Genomic DNA, 24,396 nt, shown 5'->3' on the forward strand with positions numbered 1-24,396 from the left:
TTGCATATCTAAACTTTAAAATTCCTCCCACAAACAAGCTACAAAGACTTCTGAACCACATAGTCAAGGTAGTTACAGCAATGACTCTTCTTCTTGGTACCAATTTGTTTTAGTCACTGTAACCAAAATACCCAACAAGAACAACTTAGAGGAGAAAAATTAATTTGGGGTTCACAGTTTCAGAGGTTTCAGTTCACAGATGGCCAACTCCAATGCTCTGGGTCCAAGGTGAGGCAGCACATCATGGGGGAAGACCCTAGCATAGGCAAATTGCTCAACTCATGGGGGTCAGGAAATAGAGGGGCAGGGGAAGGAACCACAGAGAATATGAACCTTTTGGGAAACCCTACCAGTGACCCACCACCTCCAACCCCACCCCACCTACCTACTGTGACCACCCAGTCAATTCACTCAAACTAAGATGACTGATTAGATTATAGCTCTCACAGTCCAATCATTTCATCTCTGAACATTCCTGCATTAATACAGGAACTTTTGGGGGACACCTCATATCCACACCATAACAGGACTTTGTCTTGCTTTCTTGTGAGTAGTGCTTTAAAAAGTACTACTTTTTATTATTTAACAATAATAATCAGAATCTAGTGTTGGTATTATGACAGCAGGACAGCCTTCCCTCTTGCTAGACATGGTTGGGGAGACAAATATTCTTCCCCAGCACCTCACTGAGTGGATTCATTATTTATTCACATATGAAACCATTCATTCACTTACTCAAATGTTTATTCACTAGGTGGGCCCTATGCTAGAATTTTAAGTACCTATTAGGTAAGTTTATGAGCTACAAAGTGTGTGAACATCTGCATATCTTTTTAGTGGCTAAAATCATATTTTTCTCAAAATATATGTGAATCATTTGGAGTATCATAAAAATAAGAAGCCTGTATGAGACCTTAGGCTTGAGCCTCAGCACCACATAAAATAAAGGTATTATGTCCACCTACAATTTTAAAAAATAAATAAATGAATCAGATTTTTCAGTTCTACAAGGGTATTAAGGAACCTATTACTGGTGCTAGACTTTGTTCATAAGAGACGTCTATGAATTTACTGAGCTACTGAAGTTACTGAAGTCTAGAGCAAGAAGATACCTTAAGTTAATTTTTAAAAAATTGTGGGTACTGGGGATTAAATACAGGGGTATTCTACCACTGAGCCATATCCTCATCCCTAATTATTTTTTTATTTTGAGACAGGGTCTTGCCGAGTGCCCAGGCTAGTAGTCCTAGAATTTACAGTCCTCCTGTCTCAGCCTCCCAAGTCTCTGGAACTATAGGCATGTACCACTGTGCCTGACTTCCCAGAGGAGGCTTTGAGGAAGAATCATAATCATCGTAATAATTTTAGAAAAAAATAGATGGTAGTTCCTATCGGGTAGCAGTTTATTAAAGATAAAGATGCCCATAAGTTATCGGAACCACTTGGAAGAACATTAGCTGATAAAGATAAAACACTAACTTCACTGTAGTTGAATATATGTCAAACATATCATAATTCATAGGCGATCCAGTCACTCAAGAAAATTCACTGGTGTACCAGGTGTGCACCAAAACAACAAGAAATATATTCTGCCTTTAGGGATCCCACACTGGTGCCAGAGATAACAAGGAAATAAACAACTAGAATGCGGTGTGGTAAGAGCAACCCAGTCTGCCTTAGTGGGACTTAGTGAAGTGGCGCTGCTGGTGAGCACCATCATGGCTGCCCCGCTGGGAAACCCAGATCCTGCTCCTCTTACCTCTTCTGTTGTTCCTCCTGATATTGTTGCCTTAACTCAGCTTCATTTTCTGTTGCTTCTTTGATCTTTTCCTCTAGTTGCTTCGTCCTCAAAATACAAGTGTCTGTGATACAGACTTTATGAGCGTGTTCCAATTTCTGCTGCAGGTCTAAAATCTTGAGTGAAAAAAAGTTGAGGAGTAAAACATTAGGAAGGGTGGGATTTTTTTTTTTTTTTTAAATCACGGAAATAGCAAACGATGCCCCACATAGCTAACATACAGATATGATCTAAAGTAAAGAGCATGGCGACATTTATTTTAACTTTAAAATAAGTTACTTAATATTTGCAAGCATTCGTATTATTCAATGTGTATGTATAAAAGAAGCTATCTCGTGCTCGCTTCGGCAGCACATATACTAAAAGAAGCTATCTCATGAAGAGAATCCGTCCCTTATCCCATTTCCTCCTAGCTTTCCTCTACCAAATAGGTAATCACTGTTATTAGTTTCTTTTGTATTCTTTCAGAGATTCATTTGTAAACAAATATCACAGTTATCCTCCATACATATAAAACTTTATATGAATAATGACATACTAAATATAATTATGCATTTTACAAATAAAAACATACTTGATTTTTTTCTATATTATGTGTACATGTAGAGTCATCTTCTCTTTTACAGTTGCATACCAGTCTACTGTAAGAATATACCAAACTTATTTAGCCCCCACTGTTGATGAACATTTATATTGGTTCCAATCTTTTGCTATAACAAAAAATACTATTATAACTGATGTCTATAGAATAAATTATGAGGTGTGATTTGCTAGGACAAAATTTATTAATTATTAGTTGTTGTTTGATGGATAATACCAAACTGCCTCCACAGGAATTAGACCAATTTATACTTTGAACAGCAATATAGAGAGTATCTAGTTTTTCCAGTGTGGTTAGATTAATGAATAATACCTCAAAACAAAATAGAAGTCTCTTATGCATGATGTACCTATTAGCATATCACCTAGCACTAATAACAGGTTGCTCAATACCCTTGTAGAACTGAAAACCTTATTTATTTATTTTTTAAAGTTGTAGATAATACATTTGTTTATTTTTTATGTGGTGCTAAGGATTGAACCCAGGGTTTCACACATGCTAGACAAGCAAGTGCTGTACCACTGAGCTATATCCCTAGCCCTGAAAAAATCTGATTTTTTAATTTGAAAGAGCCACATATAATTATATTTTAGAATTTACATGTTAGATCAAAAGTGTCATTCAAGAACATGTTTTTGCTATTCATTTCCTTTTAAATTTGTTTCCATCATTTTCTTTCTTTTTCTTCTTCTTCTTCTTTTTTTTTTTTTTTTTGTAGTACTGGGATTGAAACCAGGGAGCACACTAACTACATCCCCCCAATCTTTTTGGGGGGAAAAGGGACACTGGAGATTGAACCCAGAGGTGCTTTACCCCCCACCCTTTTTTTTTTTTTTTTGGGAACTCAGGGGAACTTGGCCACTGAGCCACAACCCCAGCCCATTTTGTATTTTATTTAAAGACAGGGTCTCATTGAGTTGCTTAGCACCTGCTTTTTGCTGAGACTGATTTTGAACTCACAATCCTCCTGTCTCAGCCTCCTGAGCTGCTGGGATTACAGGCATGCTGCACCACACCTGACTTCCCCAGCCTATATTTTTGTTTAAACTTTAATTAATTAATTAGTTAATTAATTTATTCTTTTATTATTTTTATGCAGTGCTGAGGGTTGAACCCAGTGCCTCACACATGCCAGGCAAATGCTTTACCACTGAGCTACAAACCCTTCCCCAGCCCTTTTTATATTTTATTTTGAGACAGGGTCTTGCTAAGTTTCTGAAGCTGGCCTCAAACTTGTGATCCTCCTGCCTTCACCTCCAAAATTGCTAGGATTACAAGCAGGTGCACTATATCCAGCTTCTTTATTATTATTATTATTTTATAAACCCTTGTGTCACCTGAAATAGTGACTGTTACCTAATAGGTGCTCAATAAATATTTGTTAAATGAATAGATTTCAGAAGGATAGTTATTTTTCCTCAAAAGTATTATGGACCCAAGAAGGAATCCTTTACAATGATTTGGCGCCATATTCCCCACAGACATTCAGAGAATGTCAATGGACGGCAGCCTTTTTCTAAAAGAAGGGCTTTCTGCATCAGTCACAAATGCTGGAACCTAGGTCCTTGCAGAGCCTACACAGCATAGGAGAAGTGAAGATGCAGAATGATTCAAGGCCAATGGCAGTGGGCAGCCAGCCATCTGAGGTCAGCTTAAGTTCCTTGGATGTGCTACTATTAGTCCTGTCTACAGAGAATTCCTTTTTTTTTTTTTCTTTTCTAACCTCCATGGTGCTGGGGATTGAACCCAGAGCCTTGTGCACGCTGAGCAAGTGCTACCACTGGCCTATATCCCCAACCCTTTTAAAATTTTATTTTGAGACAGGGGTCTCACTGTTGCCAAGCCTGGTCTCAAATTTTGCTGGGATTATAGGCGTGTGTCATGGCACTTGGCTTGCTTCTTCTTTGTAATAATATATATCTATATGATAAATTTTAATTTTGTACTACTTTGATATTTTTATCAATAGAATCATACTGTGGTTTTGGTGACTTTAAAAAGATTCACTTTTATATGTTGAACTATACCATGTACCTATAGTTCATTCATTTTCACTGTTTTATGTTATCATGTAAATATACAACAGTTTATTCTATCTTGTGTCAATGGAAATTTGGGCTGTTTCTATTTTCCTGCTATGTAACTATGCTGTTTCTATGAACACAGCTGTGCCTGATACATATGTGCAGTATAATAGTTTTTCTAGCCCTTATTCTCAATAGCAGAAGTGTTAAGTTGTATCACACACACACACACACACACACACACACACACACAGAGTTAGCTTGACTAGATAGTGCCAAATTGTTTTCCAAATGGTTATACTAATTTATTCTTTCATCTAAAGTTAGTATATAAGAGTTCCTGGGGGCGGGAATTGTGGCTCAGCGGCAGAGCACTTGCCTAGCATGTGTGAAGCATAGGATGGATCCTCAGCACCACATAGAAATAAATAAAGAAAATAAAGGTATTGTGTCCATCTACAACCAAAAAACTATTTTTATGGCTTAAAAAAAGAGTTCCTGTTGCATCAAATACTCATTAATATTAACGTTTTACCCATTTTTATCAATCTTACCAATTACTTTTTTATGGAGTAGAAACATACATATGAGAAAGTAACATACATATTATGTTAAATAACATACATATCTTAAGCATACTCAGTGTAGTGTCACTTGTATAACTAGTTCTCAGGCCAATACAGCAGACTTCCATCAACACAGAAGATTCCCTGGTGTCCCTCCCACTTAATAGCCCTAAGATGAGGATGAGGACTATGCCACCTCTGTAACTTGCTTATTTATTTATTTATTTATTTATTTACCAGAACTTGGGGGCACTTTACCACTGAGCTATATCCCCAGTCCTTTTTATTTTTTTGAGACAGGGTCTTGCTAAATTGCTTAGGGCCTCACTAAATTGCTGAGGGTGGAATCTAACTTGTGATCCTCCTGCCTCAACCTCCTATCACTGGGATGAAAGGTGTGTACACCACACCTGGCTGTGGTTTAGTTTTATCAATTCTTGAATTTCATATAAATAGAATTTTGTTTGCTCGTTTGCTTGGTACTGGGGGTTGAACCCATGTTATTGTACTACTGAGCCACATCCCCAGTCATTTTATTTTTTATTTTAAGACAGGGTCTTGCTAAATTGTTAAGGGCCTCACTAAGTTGCTGATTTTGAACTTTGATCCTCCTGTCTCAGCCTCTGAGTTGCTGGGATTACAAGTGTGTACCACCACACCCAATCTTAGTGTGAACCCTTTTGCACTGTTTTTAAAAATTCAACATTTAATTTTCTTTAGTTTAGTTCATATTGCTGCCATCTTCTTTTTGGTGTTTGCGCTATATGGTTGATGAAACAATTTTTTACCTGAGGCTTAACTCAGGCAAAGCGGCACATCCCAATGGGCAACTGCTATATGCTACTGCCACCTGGTGTTAGGCAACCTAAAATGCAGGTGCAATGTTCCTGAATGGTTCATTTCACAACAAAAATCCCTATAACAATTACAAAATAGAGAGGCTGGGGTTGTGGCTCAGTGGTAGAGCACTCACCTAGCTAGTGGTAGAGCCTCACACCAAATCAGTGTGAGGCACTGATTTGATTCTCAGCACTGCATATAAAAATAAATAAAAACAAAGGTCCATCAACAATTAAAAATATATTTAAAAAAATTACAAAATAGAAACCACAAGAACGGTCAACCCCAATGAGAGGAAAATAAGTCCTTTAAAATTTGACGATATAAAACAAAGTCCTATGGACTCAGTCAGTTCTTTAAATTCATGTTATTCCTTGAATGAAACAAAATTTTAAGTTTGTGCAGTTTTTAAAAACATGAGACTTGCTGGAATTGTAGCAGCAATTGAAATCAAAAGAAAGAAAAATGGAGGGAGAGCAAAGAAAAATTTAGAATTCGATCCAGTTTGAATCAAATCTATGTTTTAAAATCCTCGAGGAAACAGGATTCCCATAGTGGTATTCAGAGCTATACTGTTGGTTAAGCATGAGGATAATTACCTTTTCCTCTGCACTGGCAACTTTAGATTTCTCCTGAGCCAGCTTTTCCTGCAGGTGGTTCTGTGATTTGATGCCCTGAGCCTGCTTAAGTCCTTCCAGCTCTAGTTCTTTGATCTTCTGCTGACAGTGCTTCCATTCTGCTGTGAGTGAAGCGTACATCTTTGTGCTGTCCAATAACTTCTGTTGGGCCTGCTTTTGTTCAATTTTGAGCTAAAGGTAGGGAATAAATAAGAAAGATAAAAAATAAGCGAGGAGTGAATGTGAAGGTGAGCCAAAATAAGCAACTTTCAAAGGAGTTCAGTTCCCCCAAAGCTGATGAAAACTAATGCCACAGGGCTGATTACCTTTCTGGAGCTGCCAGGCATCAGTAAGTCTTGCAAAAGCTTATCTAGTCCAATGTAGCTGGACAAAGGAATTTCCCCAGGAGTTTCTATGTTGGCACAGCCTAAACATTTTCCGTCCTTTCTTTAATCTACTCCAGTATAGCATTCATCTCTACCACTCAGTAGAACTGTTTTTGCCATGGGCAATAACTGAGCACCCCATTGTCAAAATAAGCCCAATGTAGTATGTATTCCCTCCATCTCAAAAAGATCCCCTCTCAGGCATGGTGGTGCACGACTGTAATCCCAGTGACTTGGGAGACTAAGGCAGAAGAATCGTAAGTTCAAGGCCAGCCAGTAAGTTCTCTCTTAGAATCTGATACCAGACACCCTTGGTTTTCACTTACCTTTCTCTACTATTCCTTTTTAGTCTCTTTTGTAATGCTACCCGACCTCTCTTACTGGAATACGCCAGGGGCAGAGAGTGGATGATTCCAGTTTCATTCCTATGATCTGAAATGCCATCTTATGCTACTTACTGTCAAAATTGAACTGCCCTATTCTCTCCAAATCTCCAAAGTTGTTTTTCTCTCAAGTTTTCCTGATTTTAGTAAATGACGCCATCATGTAACCTTCTGTGTACTCCAAAGGCACCCTTGAGTCTTCCTTTTGCATCATGAGCTGATTCCCATCATTTAGTACATGCTACCACTCCACCTCTACCACTATTTTGTATGAATCTGTGTCATTTTCACCACTGCCACAGTCTAGATCATCAGCCCTAGCCTAGGCTGTGGCAAATGGTCCTGGCACTTCCATTTCTACTTCTGTCTAATCTATTCTCTAAGATGCAGGCAAAGCACTCTTTTCAAAGAGCAACTTGACCCCTTATTTTTGGGTATTGGTGAGTGAACCCAGGGGCACATAACCACTGAGTCACATCCCCAACCTTTTTATTTTTTATTTTGAGACAGGGCCTCACTAAGTTGTGGAGGCTAGTCTTGAACTTGCAATCCTCCTGCCTCAGCCTCCTGAGTCTTTGCTTAAAATCTTTCCGTGGCATCAATCACTTGAGGAACAAATCCCAGCAGTTCACCTGGTGCTTGCCTGCATCTGAGCTACTACTGTCTTGTCATTCCCTCTTTTCCTACCAAACGGCTGACAAGCTGGTTTCTATTTAGACTTTCCAACATAACAAATGATTTCCACATTTCCCTTTTGCAGGAATGCTTTTTTTCTTTGCTCCTTATTGTGTGGTTTGCAGAAGAAAATCTTCAGGATCATTAATCTGAAGAGATCTCCTTACCTGAAATATCCCTATTCCCCACTGCATTTCTTTCCTACATTGGACTCATCACAGTTTGTAACTAAGCATGTATTTATTTAATTAGTTATCATCCTTCTTCCCATTTTAAATTCCAAGAGATCAGGAATCATGTTTTTGTAATTCACTATTCAATACCCAACGCCCATCAAAACACCAGGCAGTAGGCTATTAATCAATACTTACTGAGCAAGTACTATTTTTTTCTTCTGGTACTGGGAATTGAACCCAGGGGGATTTACCATTGAGCTACGTCCCCATCTATTTATTTATTTATTTCGGTACTGGGGATTGAACTCAGGGGCATTTTACCACTGAGCCACATCCCCAGTCCCATTTTGTATTTTATTTAGAGACAGGGTCTCACTGAGTTGCTTAGCCCCTCACCATTGCCAAGGTTAGCTTTGAACTCACAATCCTCCTGTCTCAGCTGCCTGAGTCACTGGGATTTCAGATGCCACCGTGCCTGGCTTCTTTTTATTTTTTGAAACAGGTTCTCGCTAAGTTACAGAGGCTGGCCTCAAACTTGTGATCCTAGAGTTGCTGGGATCAGCAGGATTGTGTCACCACACCAGCCTGAGTAAGTAAATGCATGATATTCTAAGGGTATCGGAACCTAATGAATGTATATACTAGACAGAGGAAGCTCACAGACAAAATTCCTGAGAGAGAATGTACCTTATCCTTGTGGGAAAGAAGATTCTCTGATCTCAAAGCTTTTCACTGAATTAATGGGGATTATAACTATAATATCTTCCTCATGTGACATCTGTGTATTAACCAATTAGAGTCTATCAAATTCTAAAAGCTAATAGTGTTAAACTTCTTTGAGCATCAGTTTTTTCATCTGCGATATGGGGATCATTATCCACAGGATAGCTATGCAGCTGTGTTAAGTAAGACAAAGCAATTAAAGCACCAACAACAGAGCCAGACACTGACTTCCTTAACAAGAGCTCAAAATATAAAGGGCTTCTGGGATCTCAATCTCAGACTGAGAGTAACACCACTGGCTTCACTAACTAAAGTAAAAAATCACAATAAAGTTGTTTAAGATTGAAAAAAAATAAAAATAAAAACCAAGAATCAATAAATGGGTTGCAATCAAATTAAAAAGCTTCTGCACAGCAAAGAAAATGATTAAGAGCATGAAGAAAGAACCTATGGAATGGGAGAAAAATCTTTGCCAGCTACTCTTCTGACAGGGGATTAATATCCAGAATATATAAAGAATTCAAAATCTCAACACCAAAATACCAAATAACCCAATCAATAAACTGGAAAAAGAACTAAACAGACACTTCTCAAAAGAAAAAACACAAATGGCTAATAAATATATGAAAAATTGTTCCGCATCTCTAGGAATCAGGGAGATGCAAATCGAAACCACAGTAAAATTTCATCTCACCTCAGTCAGAATGGCAGTTATCAAGAACACAAATAATAAAAAAATGCTGTTGAGGATGTGGGGAAAAAGTAACTCAAACATTGTTGGTGGGACTACAAATTAGTACAACCACTCTGGCAAGCAGTGTGGTGATTCCTTAAAAAACTTGGAATGGAACCACCATATGTCCCAGCTCTCCCACTCCTTGGTATATACCCAAAGGACTTAATATCAGCATAGTTCAGTGACGCAGCCATATCAATGTTTATGGCAGCTCAGTTCCCAATAGCTAAGTTATAGAACCCACCCAGATAACTGTCAACAGATGAATGGATCAAGAAAATGTGGTATATATACACAATAGAATATTACTCAGCCATAAAGAAGGAATGAAATTATGGCATTTGTTGGTAAATAGATGGAAGTGGAGAATATTATGGCTCAGAAAACCAAGTGTTAAATGTTTTCTTTCACACATGAAAGCGAGAGCAAAATAAGGAATATTAAAATAGGAAAGGATATGTATGGAATTATATGGTGTGTTATTTGCTAAAAAAAAAAAAACAGGGAAGGATTGGATAGCATAAAGATATAGGGAAGATCAGTGGAGTAGAAGAAAGAGATCATGAAGGAGGGCAGAGGGACCTGAAAGGGGAGGAAATGTGGAATGAATTTAATGAAATCACACTATGCGCACGTATAAACAAACATACCACGGTGAAGTCATCATTTATGTATATCACCAATCAAAAATAAACAAATAAACATGTGAAAGGAAGGCCAGTAGAATAGAGGAAGGAGAATAGGAAAGGGAGGATGAGTGGGAAAGAGGAGGGTACCGGGCACAGAAATGGAGTAAATCAAATTCCATGTATGAATGATTTTGCCAAAATGTACCCAACTACTATGTATAACTATAATACCCTAATAAAAGCACAAAGGAAGGAAGGAAGGAAGGAAGGAAGGAAGGAAGGAAGGAAGGAAGGAAGGTAGGAAGGAAGGAAGGAAGGAAGGAAGGGACAAAAAGAAAGAAAGAAAGAGCAAGGCACATAGGAAACATCTAGTAAAAGTTAACTTGTTATTCAAGATCTGACAGCCACTTCCTGGCTCAGTAGTGAATGTTCCTGATACACTTTCTGTGATACAAAAAGTCCACTCCCATATTCTTCCTAGAGAAATGCATACTTATGGATATTAGGACACACTTACATGAAAATTTATAGTAGCATTCTTTAAAAAGTAGAAACAATCAGTTCTTTCATTTATTACACCATTCAGGAAACATCTTACACATTAATTAGCTGAATGTATCTGAAATGATGTTCTCTTATACTTTGTCCAAGGGCAAAGCTTTTTGGGTAATGCTGCTCAGGGGTCCAGAGTGCACAACTTATGAAACCTTACTTCCCCAGTTTGCTTTAATTTCTGAAGATCAGAGCGATATCATCTTTAAAAATGTTAATAAGCATGTAAAAATGATCAAACATTTTATTAAACAGAATAGAAATGAACGTATGTGGCAATGGAGAAATTATGCCCTAAGATCAAAATGCCTACATATCATTGGTGGGTTTATATAGGTCAACAGGAAAAATATCATAAGCTTGTCTCTTTGATATCACTAAAAAGAAAATTTTAGATCAAGTTTTAATAGGCTGCCTATTTTCCCAATGAAAACTCCCTTTTCCTCTGCCAATCTAAATCAGTTTGCTCTCTCAATTTTTTTCCTTCATGCTCTCATTTTATTTTGGAGAACTGATACAGCTTTTGAAACATCATTGACAGGAACAAATCTATCAACTGTTGGCTTCTTTTCAAAAGGCCCACCCCATTAGACAGCCTGGAAGTTTCATTTTTAAGAACAACCTTGCCATGAAAAATCTCAGTAAGAGACAAATCCAATGAATAGGAAAGAAGAGGGAAATCAAAGAAAAGAAGCTAGGTACTAGAATATTTGGTGTATACTGGATTGGTTCAAAATCATGAAGCCTAAACTTCTCATTGTCAATAAAGAGAAAGTGAGTCATTTCACAATATATTGTCCATTAACTCCATAGGCTAAGAGAGCTAAAGGTCCTGGGCCCTGTGATCATCAGATAGAACCAATACTTAGCATTTCGGTCATGCTGGTAATAATGAAATAAGACAACACTGGCTTCTTTAGCAAAAAGAGGATCCAGTACAATGTCTCAGTGTTGGTGGTGGCAGAGTGACACTTTGCCTGAAGTTCCGCAAGTCTAAAACATTCTTTGTAATATCCCCACGCTGGAAGCATGCACAGTGTCCATAAATCATAGAAAAAAACATAAATTATGGTATTTTCTTACTACATACTACACTGCAAAAAAAAAAAAAATGAACAATAGCTACATACCCACCATTTGACCCAGCTATCCCACTCCTTGGCCTATACCCAAAGAACTTAAAATCAGCATACTACAGAGATACAGCCACATCAATGTTCATAGCTGCTCAATTCACCATAGCCAGACTGTGGAACCAACCTAGATGTCCTTCAATTAATGAATGGATAAAGAAACTGTGGCATATATATACAATGGAATATTACTCCGTAATGAAGAATGATAAAATTATGGCATTTGCAGGCAAATGGATGAAATTGGAGAATATCATGCTAAGTGAGATAAGCCAATCTCAAAAAACTAAAGGACGAATGATCTCGCTGATAAGTGGATGAGGACATATAATGGGGGGTGGAAGGGGTTAGTGTTAGGGTTAGGGTTAGGTTTAGGGTTAGGGATAAGGAGGGTGGTAAGAATGGAGGAAGGAAGGACTGTGTATAGGGAAAAGAGGGGTGGGAGGGGTGGGAGGGAAGGGAAAAAAATAATGAATCAAACATCATTGCCCTATGTAAATTTATGATTACACAAATGGTATGCCTTGACTCCATGTACAAATAAAGAAACAACATGTATCCCATTTGTATACAATAATAAAAAAAAAGAAGCATAAAAAAAGATAAATTAAAAAATAATAAAAAATGTAGAGAACCCCCCCCCCAAAAATAATTATATACCATAACATGGATGAATCTCGCAAACAAAACTGATACAAAATTAACAGATACAAGATGAATATACTCACTATATTTGTAAAACATTTAAAAATAGGCAGGGGCTGGGGAGATAGCTCAGTGGTAGAGCACTTGTCTTCGTGCATGAGCCCGAGTTTGGTCCCCAGCACTGAAGAAAAAAAAAAAGGGGTGGGGGGGAAACTGAACTATATTGTGTGAGAGTCATACATAGGGGACAGAACCATAAAGTAAAGCAAATGAGTTTTACCAAAAATTAGTGATTAGTGCTGAAGGGGGAAGTGAAGGGCTCGTGGTGGGACAGGTGCATAGGCCACTAGCCCACGGGTGTTGTTCTATTTTTTGGTCCTGGGTGGTGGTTACATGGATATTCACCTTGTAACCATGTAATATACAGTTTTACATTTACATTTTATGCACTTTCTGAGTGTTATATCCCATAATAAACTGGTTTAAAAGAAATATATTTGTATTCTGTTTTCTTAGTCTTGTAAATATGCCTAACATTATCTAGAGAGTCAGAGTTTGATCATCTCTGAGTGGATTTTAAGGAGTGAGCCCTGGGACAGGGGTGGTAGCTCCAGTGGTTCAGTGGTAGAGAGCCTGTCCAGCATATATGAGGCTCTGCACTTAATCTCACACTGCAAAACAATGACAATAACAGCAACAAAAGAGAGAGACAGAGGGGGAGAGAGAGAAAGAGAGAGAGAGAGAGAGAAAGAAGGAGGAGGGCCCTAAGTTTGCAAAGCACTCCACCATTTGTTAGCTTTGCAACTTAGAACAGTTTTCTCATCAGCAAAACAGTTTCCTCGCCTGCAGATTTGTGGGGAGGTTTACAAGAGATATGGTGAATACACTGTCGGATACAAGGTAGTTATTGTATATACTACTACTTAGGTACCTGGCACCATGAGGGAGATTTAAAACAAAGCAAAGCAAAAAATATTTTTTTTTATTTTACCAAGCTCTCATTGAGAGCTTTTTACTCCTGAAAGAGTGTTCCTTGATTCCACAAATATTTACAGGGTGTTAATCATACGTAAGGCATCATGACCTGTGTAATTCTGGTCACTGTACCTTAAGGAAGACTTAATACTCTTTGAATATGTTCAGAGTTGAACTGTTAAAATGATCTAAGAAACATGTTTACCAAGGAAAGGTGAAAGGTTGTCATACAAGGAAATATGTTAAAGATTTAGAATTAAGAACTACATAACTACAAAACCTTGAGGAAATATGATCAATATTTAAAAACTCACTGGACACAGTGGTGCACACCTGTAATCCCAACTACTCGGGAGGTTGAGGCAGGAGGATTGCAAGTTTTAAGACAGCCTTAGCGATTTAGCAAGGCCCTAAACAACTTAGTGAGACTGTGTCTCAAAATTAAAAATAAAAAAGGGCTGGGGATGTAGCTCAGCAGTAAAAGCCCACCTGCATTCAATCCCCAGTACACACACACACACATATTTAAAAACTCGTGAAGAAGATGGGGTGTAACTCAGTGGTATAGCACATGCCTAGCATGTATGGGGCCCTGGGTTTGATCATCAGTATAAAAAACTAAAAACAAAAAACAAAAAACAAAAAAACCTACAGAAACGAAAAAACCAAAACACAAACCAAAAAGACCCCATATAAGGACGAGGATCGGGAAGAGGTTTATTCAAATAATACTTCAATATTAGAGTTTATAGGTGGGCCTCCTTGAAATTTGCGATAAACGAACGTTTTCCTCCATATCTCCCCTGAGCTCTGCAAACGAGGGGATTTTTATTATATATTTTTCAAATAAGATCTATTAATTACATTTAGGATGGGAAAGGCATTGCTTTTTTTTTTTTTTTTCTGGTGCTAGGGATTGGACCCAGGGCCTCATACAGGTTAAGCAAGCACTGTACACTGAACTACATTCCAAAACTTGTTTTGAGATAGTGTTGCCCAGGTTGGACTCAAACTTTAGATTCTCCTACGTTAGCCTCCTGGGATAGTTGGGATTACAGGTGTGTGTCACTGCATCCAGCTCAAACTTATTTATTTTTATATACATACATATATACATACATATCAGGGATTGAACCTAGGGGTCCTTAACCACTGGGAAACACCCCCAGCCCTTTAAAATTTTTTTTATTTTGAGGCAGGGTCTCATCAGGTTGCTGAGGCTGACTTTGAATTTGTGCTCCTCCTGAGGCAGGGATTATAGGGATTACAGGCCTATGCCACCATACCCAGTTCAAATATTTTTACTAAAAAGCCAGGTAGTAAATATTTTAGATTTTAACGATCTAAAATATGGTCTCTGCTACAACTCAAATCTGCTACTGTAGCATAAAAGCAGTCATAGATAATAAGAAAACAAACAGGCATGGCTGTCTGCCATTCAAACTTTACTTACAGAAACAGGAGAGGCAGAATTTGACCCACAGAATTTGACCCAAAGTTTTCTGACTTCTGCCCCATGGAGATAAGGATCATGTCTACTTTGCCTACCACTAAGCCTTCAGTACCTTTAAAAGTACCAGGCTGGTATATGAATGATACTAAATTTTTATTTATCAAATACTGAATTCTAGAACCTCAGCTAGGGGCTACTAAAAGTTACTTTTTTTTTTTTTTTTCCATTCTACTGTTTTTCCATCCCCACCCCCTCCCACCCCTTTTTCCTCTACACCATCCAAAGTTCCTTCATTCTTCTCTTCCTCCCATCAACCCCCTCATTATATATTGTCATGCACTTATCAGAGAAAACATTCCACCTTTGGTTTTTTTAGGCTTGGCCTATTTCACTTAGCATGATATTTTCCAACTTCATTCATTTACCAAAAACCTACGGTTTTAATATATATTTAGGCTTGAACCATAATTAAAAGGAAGTACAATTTTACTTGGTGGTTCATTTTGAACATTTATGTGATTCATAAAAATTTAGATGCCTCTGTGCATGGCTTGTCTCGTTTTATGACAAGCATGTTTGGAGATGTCCCCCTAACTTCTTGGTGCTCTTCTGTTAGGAAGAATAATTTTGCCTTCTCGTGAATTTTACCTTGGTGTAGTTGACATTTGATTAAACCAATAATAATGAACACATCTATTAGGGATAAATAAATCCAGTGAAACACAAGTAGGGCAGTACAAGCACCATTTTGGCTCAGGTCACTGAGATTTAGTAAGCACTAAAAATTTCAGAGAATTACTTCAAAAGTTTGTAACTTTGGGCACACGTCTACAGTCTCAGCAACTCAGGAGGCTGAGGCAGGAGGATTGCAAGTTCAAGGCCAGTTTGGACAATTTAGTGAGACCCTGTCTCAAAATCAAAAATAGAAAAAAATGAAAAGGGCTGGGGATGTAGCTTAGTGGTAGTGTGCCCCTGGTTCAGTGCCCAATATTGCAAAAAAGAAAAAAATTGTGTAACTTTAAAACTTTTTGTTTACAGATTGATAGCATACATACCCTTTCAGCAGAGAAATGACTGTGCTCTGTTCTTATTTAGTAGGGAAAAGTTAAAGGAGGAAGTTACCAGATAGTTTACACTGTCCACCCACCTGTGGACCCCATTATGAATTATAATGTTGAGGAATTTTTATTCCTATGTTCCCAGAGTCAGCTGAGACCCTCACTAAAGGGCATTCCTGCTACCTATTGGTCTTTTTTAAAAATTATTTTTTTATTAAAATTGCTTTTACCTTAATGTTTTCTTCCTGAAACAAGCTATTATGTTGCTTTAAGTCCATGTTCTTTTCTCGCTCATATCGAAGCTCTTTTTCAGCTGAGTTGAAAAGAATTTGGAGCCGATGCAAATTCTTGCGAAGTTGTTGTATTTCCTCTTGCTGCTCACATTTGAGTTTTTCTCCAGATGACAGATACTAAAGTAAACATTTAAAATGAGAATCGGATTTGAAAGAATGTTGGTGAAACATAAGTTTAAACTTTTAGAACCAGAATTGTTAGAATGTCATTAGTCACAGGTAAATGCTTTTGGAGTCGGTTTACCTACAACAAATTACTCTTTTACATTTATGGCTACTTGGTGGAGTTTATGTAATTTAACAACTGTTCAGTAGAGAGAAAATATCAGCGGAATTATGGGAATAAAAGTTGTTAGGCACAGACAATTAACCTTCTCATTCTCCTATCAGTGAAGGGAAAGAGAAGTATGGATGATTTTGGAGTAAAACCCCCCTTTAAATAGAGAGCTCAGAGTTAATTTTTTTTGGGGGGGCGGATACTGGGGTTTAAACACAGTGATGCTTAACCACTCAGTCACATCCCCAACCTTTTTATTTTGAGACAGGGTCTTGCTAAATTGCTGAGGCTGGCTTCAAACTTGTGATCCTCCTGCCTCAGCCTCCCTAGCCACTGGGATTACAGGCATGCCCCACCACATCTGACTCAGAGTTAACATATGAAGTAGAGTGTGAGCATGTACATGCGTGTGCGTGAGTGCACATGGGTCTGTCTGCTGGCAAGAAGAAAGTAAGTTTAGCAAAAGGCCTTCAGCTTCTAACTTTCTTCTTCTCTCCACTTTTGCTACCTGAGGATTCTTCTCCAGTTTCCACTCAACAGCAACACACTCTTTGGAGTCTGAATAGTATCTACTGTATAAAGCACAGACGCGTTCACGTTACCTTCATCTCTTCACCTGTCAGTGGACACTTAGTTGATTCCGTAACATGGCTATCATGAATAATGCTATGATAAAATGGGAGTGCAGACGTCTCTTTAACAAATTTCAAATCCCTTGACTATATGCTCAGAAATGGAATTGTTGGATCCTATGGTACATTTTTAATTTTTTGAGGAACTTCCATACTGTTTCCTATAATAGTGGTACTAAGTTACATTTACATTTCCACCAACATTCGGTTCCCTCTTCTCCATACCTTTGCCAACAAATACTCTGTTTTCTTGATAGTAGTTTTTTTTTTTTTCTTTTTTTTTTTTGTTCAGGAGGTTTAACCCAGAGGCGCTTTACCACTGAGCCACATCCCCAGTCCTTTTATGTTTTATTTTGAGACATGGTCTCACTTAAGTTGCTTAAGACCTTGCTAAGTTGCTGAGGCTGGCTTTGAACTTGTGATCCTCTTGTCTTAGCCTCCTGAGCTGCTGGGATTATAGGCATGTGCTACAGTGTCCAGGTACCTATTGGTCTTTTTAAAAAAATTTTTTTTATTAAAATTGTTTTTATTTTTGCAGACTGCATTTTGATTCCTTGTACATAAATGGGGTCCAACTTTTCATTTCTATGGTTGTACACAATGTAGATTCACACAATTCATGTAATCATACATATACATAGGCTAATACTGTCTGTTTCATTCTATTCTCTTTCTTTCCCCCACCCCCTCCCACCCCATTTTCCTCTACACCATTCAAAATTCCTTCATTCTTTTCTTCCCCACCCTACTCCACCATTCCTCCTCATTATGTATCGTCATCCACTTACCAGAGGAAACATTCGGTCTTTGGTTGTTTGGGCTTGGCCTATTTCACTTAGCATGATATTTTCCAACTTCATCCATTTACCAGCAAATGCCATCATTATATTCTTCTTTATGGCTGAGTAATATTCCATTGTGTATATATACCACAGTTTATCCATCAATTGAAGGGCATCTTGGTTGGTTCCACAATCTAGCTATTGTGAATTGAGCTGCTATGAACATTGATGTGGCTGCATCACTGTAGTATGCTGATTTTAAGTCCTCTGGGTATAACCGAGGAGTGGGATAGCTGGGTCAAATGGTGGGTCCATTCCAAGTTTTCTAAGGAATCTCCACACTGCTTTCCAGAGTGGCTGCACCAATTTGCAACTCCACCAGCAATGTATGAATGTGCCTTTCCCCCCACATCCACACCAACACTTATTGTTGTTCTTGTGTTCTTGATAATAGCCATTCTAATTGGAGTTAGATGAAATCTTAGGATGGTTTTAATTTGCATTTTTCTAATTACTAGGGATGATGAGCACTTTTTCATATATTTGTTGATCACCTATATATCTTCTTCTGTGAAGTATCTGCCCAGTTCCTTAGCCCATATATTGATTGGGTTCTTTGAATTTTTGGTGTAAAGTTTTTTAAGTTCTTTATAAATTTTGGAGATTAGTGCTCTGTCTGAAGTGTGTGTGGAAAAGGTTTTCTCCCACTCTGTAGGCTCTCTTTTCACATTATTATTTCCTGTGCTGAGAAAAAACTTTTTAATCTATCCCATTTATTGATTTTTCCTTTTATTTCTTGCACTATAGGGGTCTTGTTAAGTCTAGTCCTAAGCCAATGTGATGGAGATTCCGGCCTACTTTTTCTTCTATTTGGTGAAGGGTTTCGGGCCTAATTCCTAGATCCTTGATCCATTTTGAGTTGAGTTTTGTACAGGGTGAGAGATAGGGGTTTAATTTCATTTTACTGCATATGGATTTCCAGTTTTGCCAGCACCATTTGTTGAAGAGGCTATCTTTTTTCCATTGTAAGTTTTTGGCACCTTTGTCTAATATGAGATACCTGTACTTATGTGGGTATCTCCGTGTTTTCTATCCTGTACCATTGGTCTACCTGTCTATTTTGGTGCCAATACCATGCCGTTTTTGTTACTATTGTTCTATAGTAGAGTTTAAGGTGTGGTATTGTGATACCTCCTGCATCACTCTTCCTGCCCAGGATTGCTTTGGCAATTCTGGGTCTTTTGTTCTTCCAGATGAATTTCATGATTGCTTTTTCTGTTTCTATGAGAAATGTCATAGGGATTTTAATTGGAATTGTGTTGAATCTGTATAGCACCTTTGGAAGTATGGCCATTTTGATAATATTAATTCTGCCTATCCAAGAACATGGGAGATCTTTCCATCTTCTAAGGTCTTCTTCAATTTCTTTCTTTAATATTCTGTAGTTTTCATTGTAGAGATCTTTCACCTCTTTGGTTAGATTGATTCCCAAGTATTTTATTTTTTTGAGGCTATTGCGAACAGAGTTGTTTTCCTCATTTCCCTTTCAGATGTTTCATCGCTTATGTATAAAAATGCTTTAGATTTATGCATGTTGATTTTATATTCTGTTATTCTGCTGAATTCATTTATGAGGTCGTGAAGTTTTCTGGTGGAGTTTTTTGGATCCTATTGGTCTTTTTATACCTTCTTTTGACAAATATCTACTTAGGTCCTTTGTCCATTTTAAATTTATATTATTTGTTTTCTTGCTATTGAGTTGTTTGAATTCCTTATTTTGGATTTACTAGATGTGTGGTTTGAAAATCTTTTTTCCCAGTTCCTAGGTTATCTCTCCACTGTGTTGTTTCTGTTGCTAAGAACTTTTTTAGTTTGATGTAATCTCATTTGTCAAGTTTTGCTTTTCTTGCTTCTGCTTTAGAGGTCATAGCCCAAAAAATCTTTGCCAAGACCTCCATGTCAAACTTTTCCCCTAAGTGTGCATCAGTTGACAAATGGATAAAGAAAATGTGATATATATAAACATATGACATAGAGAGCTATTTGCCTTTAAAACAGAAGGGAATCCTTACACTCGCCACAAGAAGGATGAACTTGGAGGACATTATGCTAAGTAAAGCGAGTTAGGCACAAAAGACAAATACTGCATGATCACTTATATGTGGAATCTAAAAAAAAAAGTTGAACCCCCAAAGCAGAGAGAATAGTGCTTGAAAGAGGCTGGGAATGGTGACTGGGAATGAAAAGAGGTCAACAGGTACAAAGTTTTGGTCAGACAGGATGAAAAAGTTCTGGAGATCTGTTTACAGCATGGTGACTACCATTAACAATGATGTACTGCACACTTGAAAAACCATGAAGATTAGATATTAAATGTTCTTACTGCACAAAAAAATATATGTATGAGGCGACAGATGGGTTAGTTGACTTGATTAATCATTTCAATACACATACACATATTAATATATACACACATATATGAATATCACATGTGCACCATAAATATTTGCAACTTTGTCAATTAAATCTTAATAAACCTAAAAAAATATACATGTATAAAACAACAACACACTCTCCCATCAGGTCTCTTCAGTGCAATAGAACTACCTGAATCAAAGGAGTAATCATGTGAATTTTCTACGAAATGCAGGCATGCACAGGTATGCCGAGTAGATAAGAAATACTTTTCTTTTAAATTTTTTAAAAAATTTTTTGGTTCCAATTAGTTGTACATGACAGTAGAATACATATATACATTTTGATAGATCATACATAAATGGAGTGTAATCTCTCACTTTTCAGATTATATATATTGTACGATCATATGGGTCATGTAGTCAGTCTTAAACAATTTAAGAGAGGTGGTAGCTTAGTCCCAGTCCAGTACATTTCCTATCTGTGACTTTGTGAAGAACCTGTCGTAATTTTAGTTTTATCTTGCTTTTGTCCCAGAAGCAACAAACACCTCCCCAAGCCTTGTTAGCCTTTCAGTTACTATTTTGGTATAGTCAAAAAGACAATCTAAATCCAAATTAATTGTCTTAGAGCTAGTCTCAAGATACCTAGAGGAAATTCTTTAATATAATAATAATGTAATTATCTGGTTTCAATCCTGAATTGACCTCTTATTAATTAGATGATCCTGGAAAGGATACTTAGTCTTCATACATTTCAGTTTTCTCCTTTTAAAACAAGGATAATAAAGATAACAGCTGGAAGACACCACGGTAAGATCACGCATGCACGTAACTTGGCAGAAAGGCTGACACTGAATGAGTAGTCAGCAACGTCACCACAGCGGCGGGTGCCCTCATCTTCCATCTGCAAGCAGCCTAGAGTGCCTTGATCACCACTTGGCTCCTTGTTTAACCACCAGATAGCAGGCTTTAACAGTTAACTAGTAATCAGCAGCCTACAAAACCATTTAACATGCCAAAAGAGACATATAAGAGAAGAACCCCATTGGTACCCATGGGACAAAGGCACAGAAGTTTTAGCGTGTTCTTCCTGTATACATTTTCTGGTCCAGTCACTCTGTGCGAGAGTATACATGGAAATGATTTTTGAAGAAAGTCGATCTTTGAAGCAGCTACCAGTCAAGCAGCCAACATAATAAGCCTCTGTTTTTTCCCACAGTGTAAATCACTTTGCTGGTAGACAGTTATTGCAGAGGTATATAAACTCATCCAGGCTACCAGGAACCATGTAAGAGTACAAATGGGTCTCTTTGGGGATCTATCAATAGAGTTATTAAGCCAATTACCCTTGCATGAGTCTCAGAACTATACATTTCTTAAGAATGAGCTGGGGGCTGGGGATATAGCTCAGTTGGTAGAGTGCTTGTCTTGCAAGCACAAGGTCCTGGGTTCAATCCCCTGCACTACAAAATAAAAAAGAATAAGCCGGGCAAGGTGGCAGCACATGCCTGTAATCCCAGTGGCTTGGGAGGCTGAGGCAGGAGGATTGCAAGCTCAAAGTCAGCCTTAGTAACTTAACAAGGCCCTGAATAACTTAGCAAGACCCTGTCTCACAATAAAAAATAAAAAACGGGGATGTGGCTCAGTGGTTGAATGCCCCTCGGTTCAATCCCCAGTACCAATAAAAAAAAAAAAAAAAAAAAAAAAAGAGAGAGAGGATGAAACAAGATGAAACCAGCATTAATTATCTTAGTTGTATAGGTTTTTAAACATTATTTTAATAAAATGAAAATTAAATACAAACCAAGTTCAAATACTGGTCCCAAGGGCAAGATCATTCCTATTATGGAGGTAAAAGTGAGGATTACTGGCTTGAGATATTCTCACCTAGTGGATATGGATGGCTGAACTATCACACACACTCTGGTTACAAACACCAACCATCACACTAAATCCAGTGATTCTGCTCATCAAGCATCATTCAGATTTTTGAACTGTCTTAGTTCTTTACAGGAAGAAAATACACTGTTCATCTAAATGTGCTCATGTAATATTTCAAGTTAATTATGGAAAAATAATTGGTATTCTGATTTTATAAAGTAGCCTTGAAAGTTTAATTTGAGTTCATCCCTCAGATATAGATCTATATTTTAGGTAGGCTAAAACATCATGATTCACCAAGACGATCAGATATACTAGGAATCAGCTTGCTAGCCTTCTGTGGGAAACAAGCTTGAACTTTACACTCTGAACTTTTCAGCAGGTGGATGCAAATGATATAGCAGTTAAAAGCTCAAGCTCTAAAGGAGTCAGACCTGGGTTCCCCACTTTCCTAATAGGCACTTTATTTACCCTCTCTAAAGCCTCATTTTCCTTATATATATGGTAGCAACAATAATATTCCTGTTCCATTATATTGCTTAATATACACAGGGTATAGTACCTAGAGCATAGTAAATACTAAAAATGTTAGGAAAAAGGTTAAACTAGGTTTTAAGCCTGTAAGATTAATATAATTAATTCTACTTCCAATTTGTCTCAAGAATACTGGGAAAGTAATCTCAAGAATTAAGCTACCTGGCAACCTCACCTGGAATGGAGTTGAACAGCAGAAATTAAGCCCCCACAGACCACTGGCAGTCACAAATGACATCACAAAATACTTATGAATGATATGACTCACATACTTGGTCATGGAAGAGGCTCTCACGGTTTGTGTGTTTACTGTCTGCAAACATTCTTAAAAGTTTGATATCCGGTTCAACCCATCGTTACTTAAACCGGTAGGTTATGAGGATTTAGAAGACCCAGAAAGGTACTAGATACTATCATCTGACGATGGGATGAAGACCAACCCTCCGGTTCCACAGAGCAGGATAATCTATACCTGTCAGTTGGTCAAAGAACCCAATGTACACAACAAGGTTCTGAAATTATCACTGTAGAGAACATGGCAGGAAAAAAAAATCTGTCCAGAATGTATTTTCTTCCTTGTCTGCTTAAAATAAATGAAATAATGTGTTGCTTTGGAAAATGTTAAGTTCAAAACATCTATTGTGTTTATTGTTGTATGTACCTTAGCACATGACCTGATACATCATAGATAATATTGATTGAATAAATGAGTAAGAACAATTTAAACTTCCTTGAATAATTCATGGTCAATATTATGGGAAAAATTACTATGCTGGAATCCAGCAAAACCCTAAAGGCTATGTGGTATATGACTTGCCCTTCTACAGAGTGGCTAATCTCCCAAGATTCCTTAGGATTTTAACACATTTCATAGTTTTTCACCTCCTCAGTGGGTGTTGAGAAATGAATGTTTCAACGAATGGGAAAGGGTAAATGGAAGAAAATTAATACATTCACCAGGTTTCATTTTCATACTCTAAACTGCACACTCTAAAAGCACACAGATCTTTCAAATTCCTAAGCAAAGATTTTAGAATCTTTGTGACTACAGTTCAACCTCTGCTCAAGCCTCCCACACTGGCCCAGTGTTCTATAAAGGGACTTTCTGGGAGGTATACAATTCTTGGACACTTGATGTCATACTCCTCTTTGGTCTTCTAACAAATCCAGTGACTCCATTTTCTTTCAAGTATGGATTGGAATCACCTTTCAGGTATATATTCTGTGTTTCTGTGACATGCCTAGTTTTCGGACTCTGTATCCAAATCTCTTTTCAAATATATATATATTTTTACTATCTTCCTGGTGGGTTTATTTTTTAATTTTTTGGTACTGGGGATTGAACCTGGGATGCTTTACCACTGAGCTACATCCCCATGTGTCCTCAGCCCTTTTTATTTTTTATTTTAAGACAGCATCTTTTTAGGTTGCCAAGGCTAACCTTGAACTTCCAATCAATCCTTCTGCCTCAGTCTCCCAAATTGCTGGAATTAACAGGCATGTACCACTATACCGGGCTTGACTTTCCTTTTTAATGCATATACTTGGATCACTTTTCATGTATATATTATCAGTCTTTGTAAGGTGGTTTACTTATGGGTACAAAGGCC

General features: G+C 37.6%; 1 protein-coding gene across 8 annotated transcripts in view; it reads right to left on the reverse strand.

Annotated features, from left to right (window-relative positions):
• Nucleotides 1-24,396, reverse strand: part of Ccdc30 (coiled-coil domain containing 30) — a 121,820-nt gene that overhangs the window by 34,603 nt on the left and 62,821 nt on the right. For all 8 annotated transcript variants that reach the window (XM_047560665.1, XM_047560683.1, XM_047560674.1 and 5 more), the window contains 3 exons: nt 16,201-16,380; nt 6,429-6,638; nt 1,760-1,914 (listed from right to left, as the gene is read on the reverse strand). In XM_047560665.1, the coding sequence (XP_047416621.1) occupies nt 1,760-1,914; nt 6,429-6,638; nt 16,201-16,380 (545 nt within the window). The remainder of the gene's footprint in view (nt 1-1,759; nt 1,915-6,428; nt 6,639-16,200; nt 16,381-24,396) is intronic.

This window comes from Sciurus carolinensis, chromosome 1, assembly GCF_902686445.1.
Source record: "Sciurus carolinensis chromosome 1, mSciCar1.2, whole genome shotgun sequence".
NCBI lineage: Eukaryota > Metazoa > Chordata > Mammalia > Rodentia > Sciuridae > Sciurus > Sciurus carolinensis.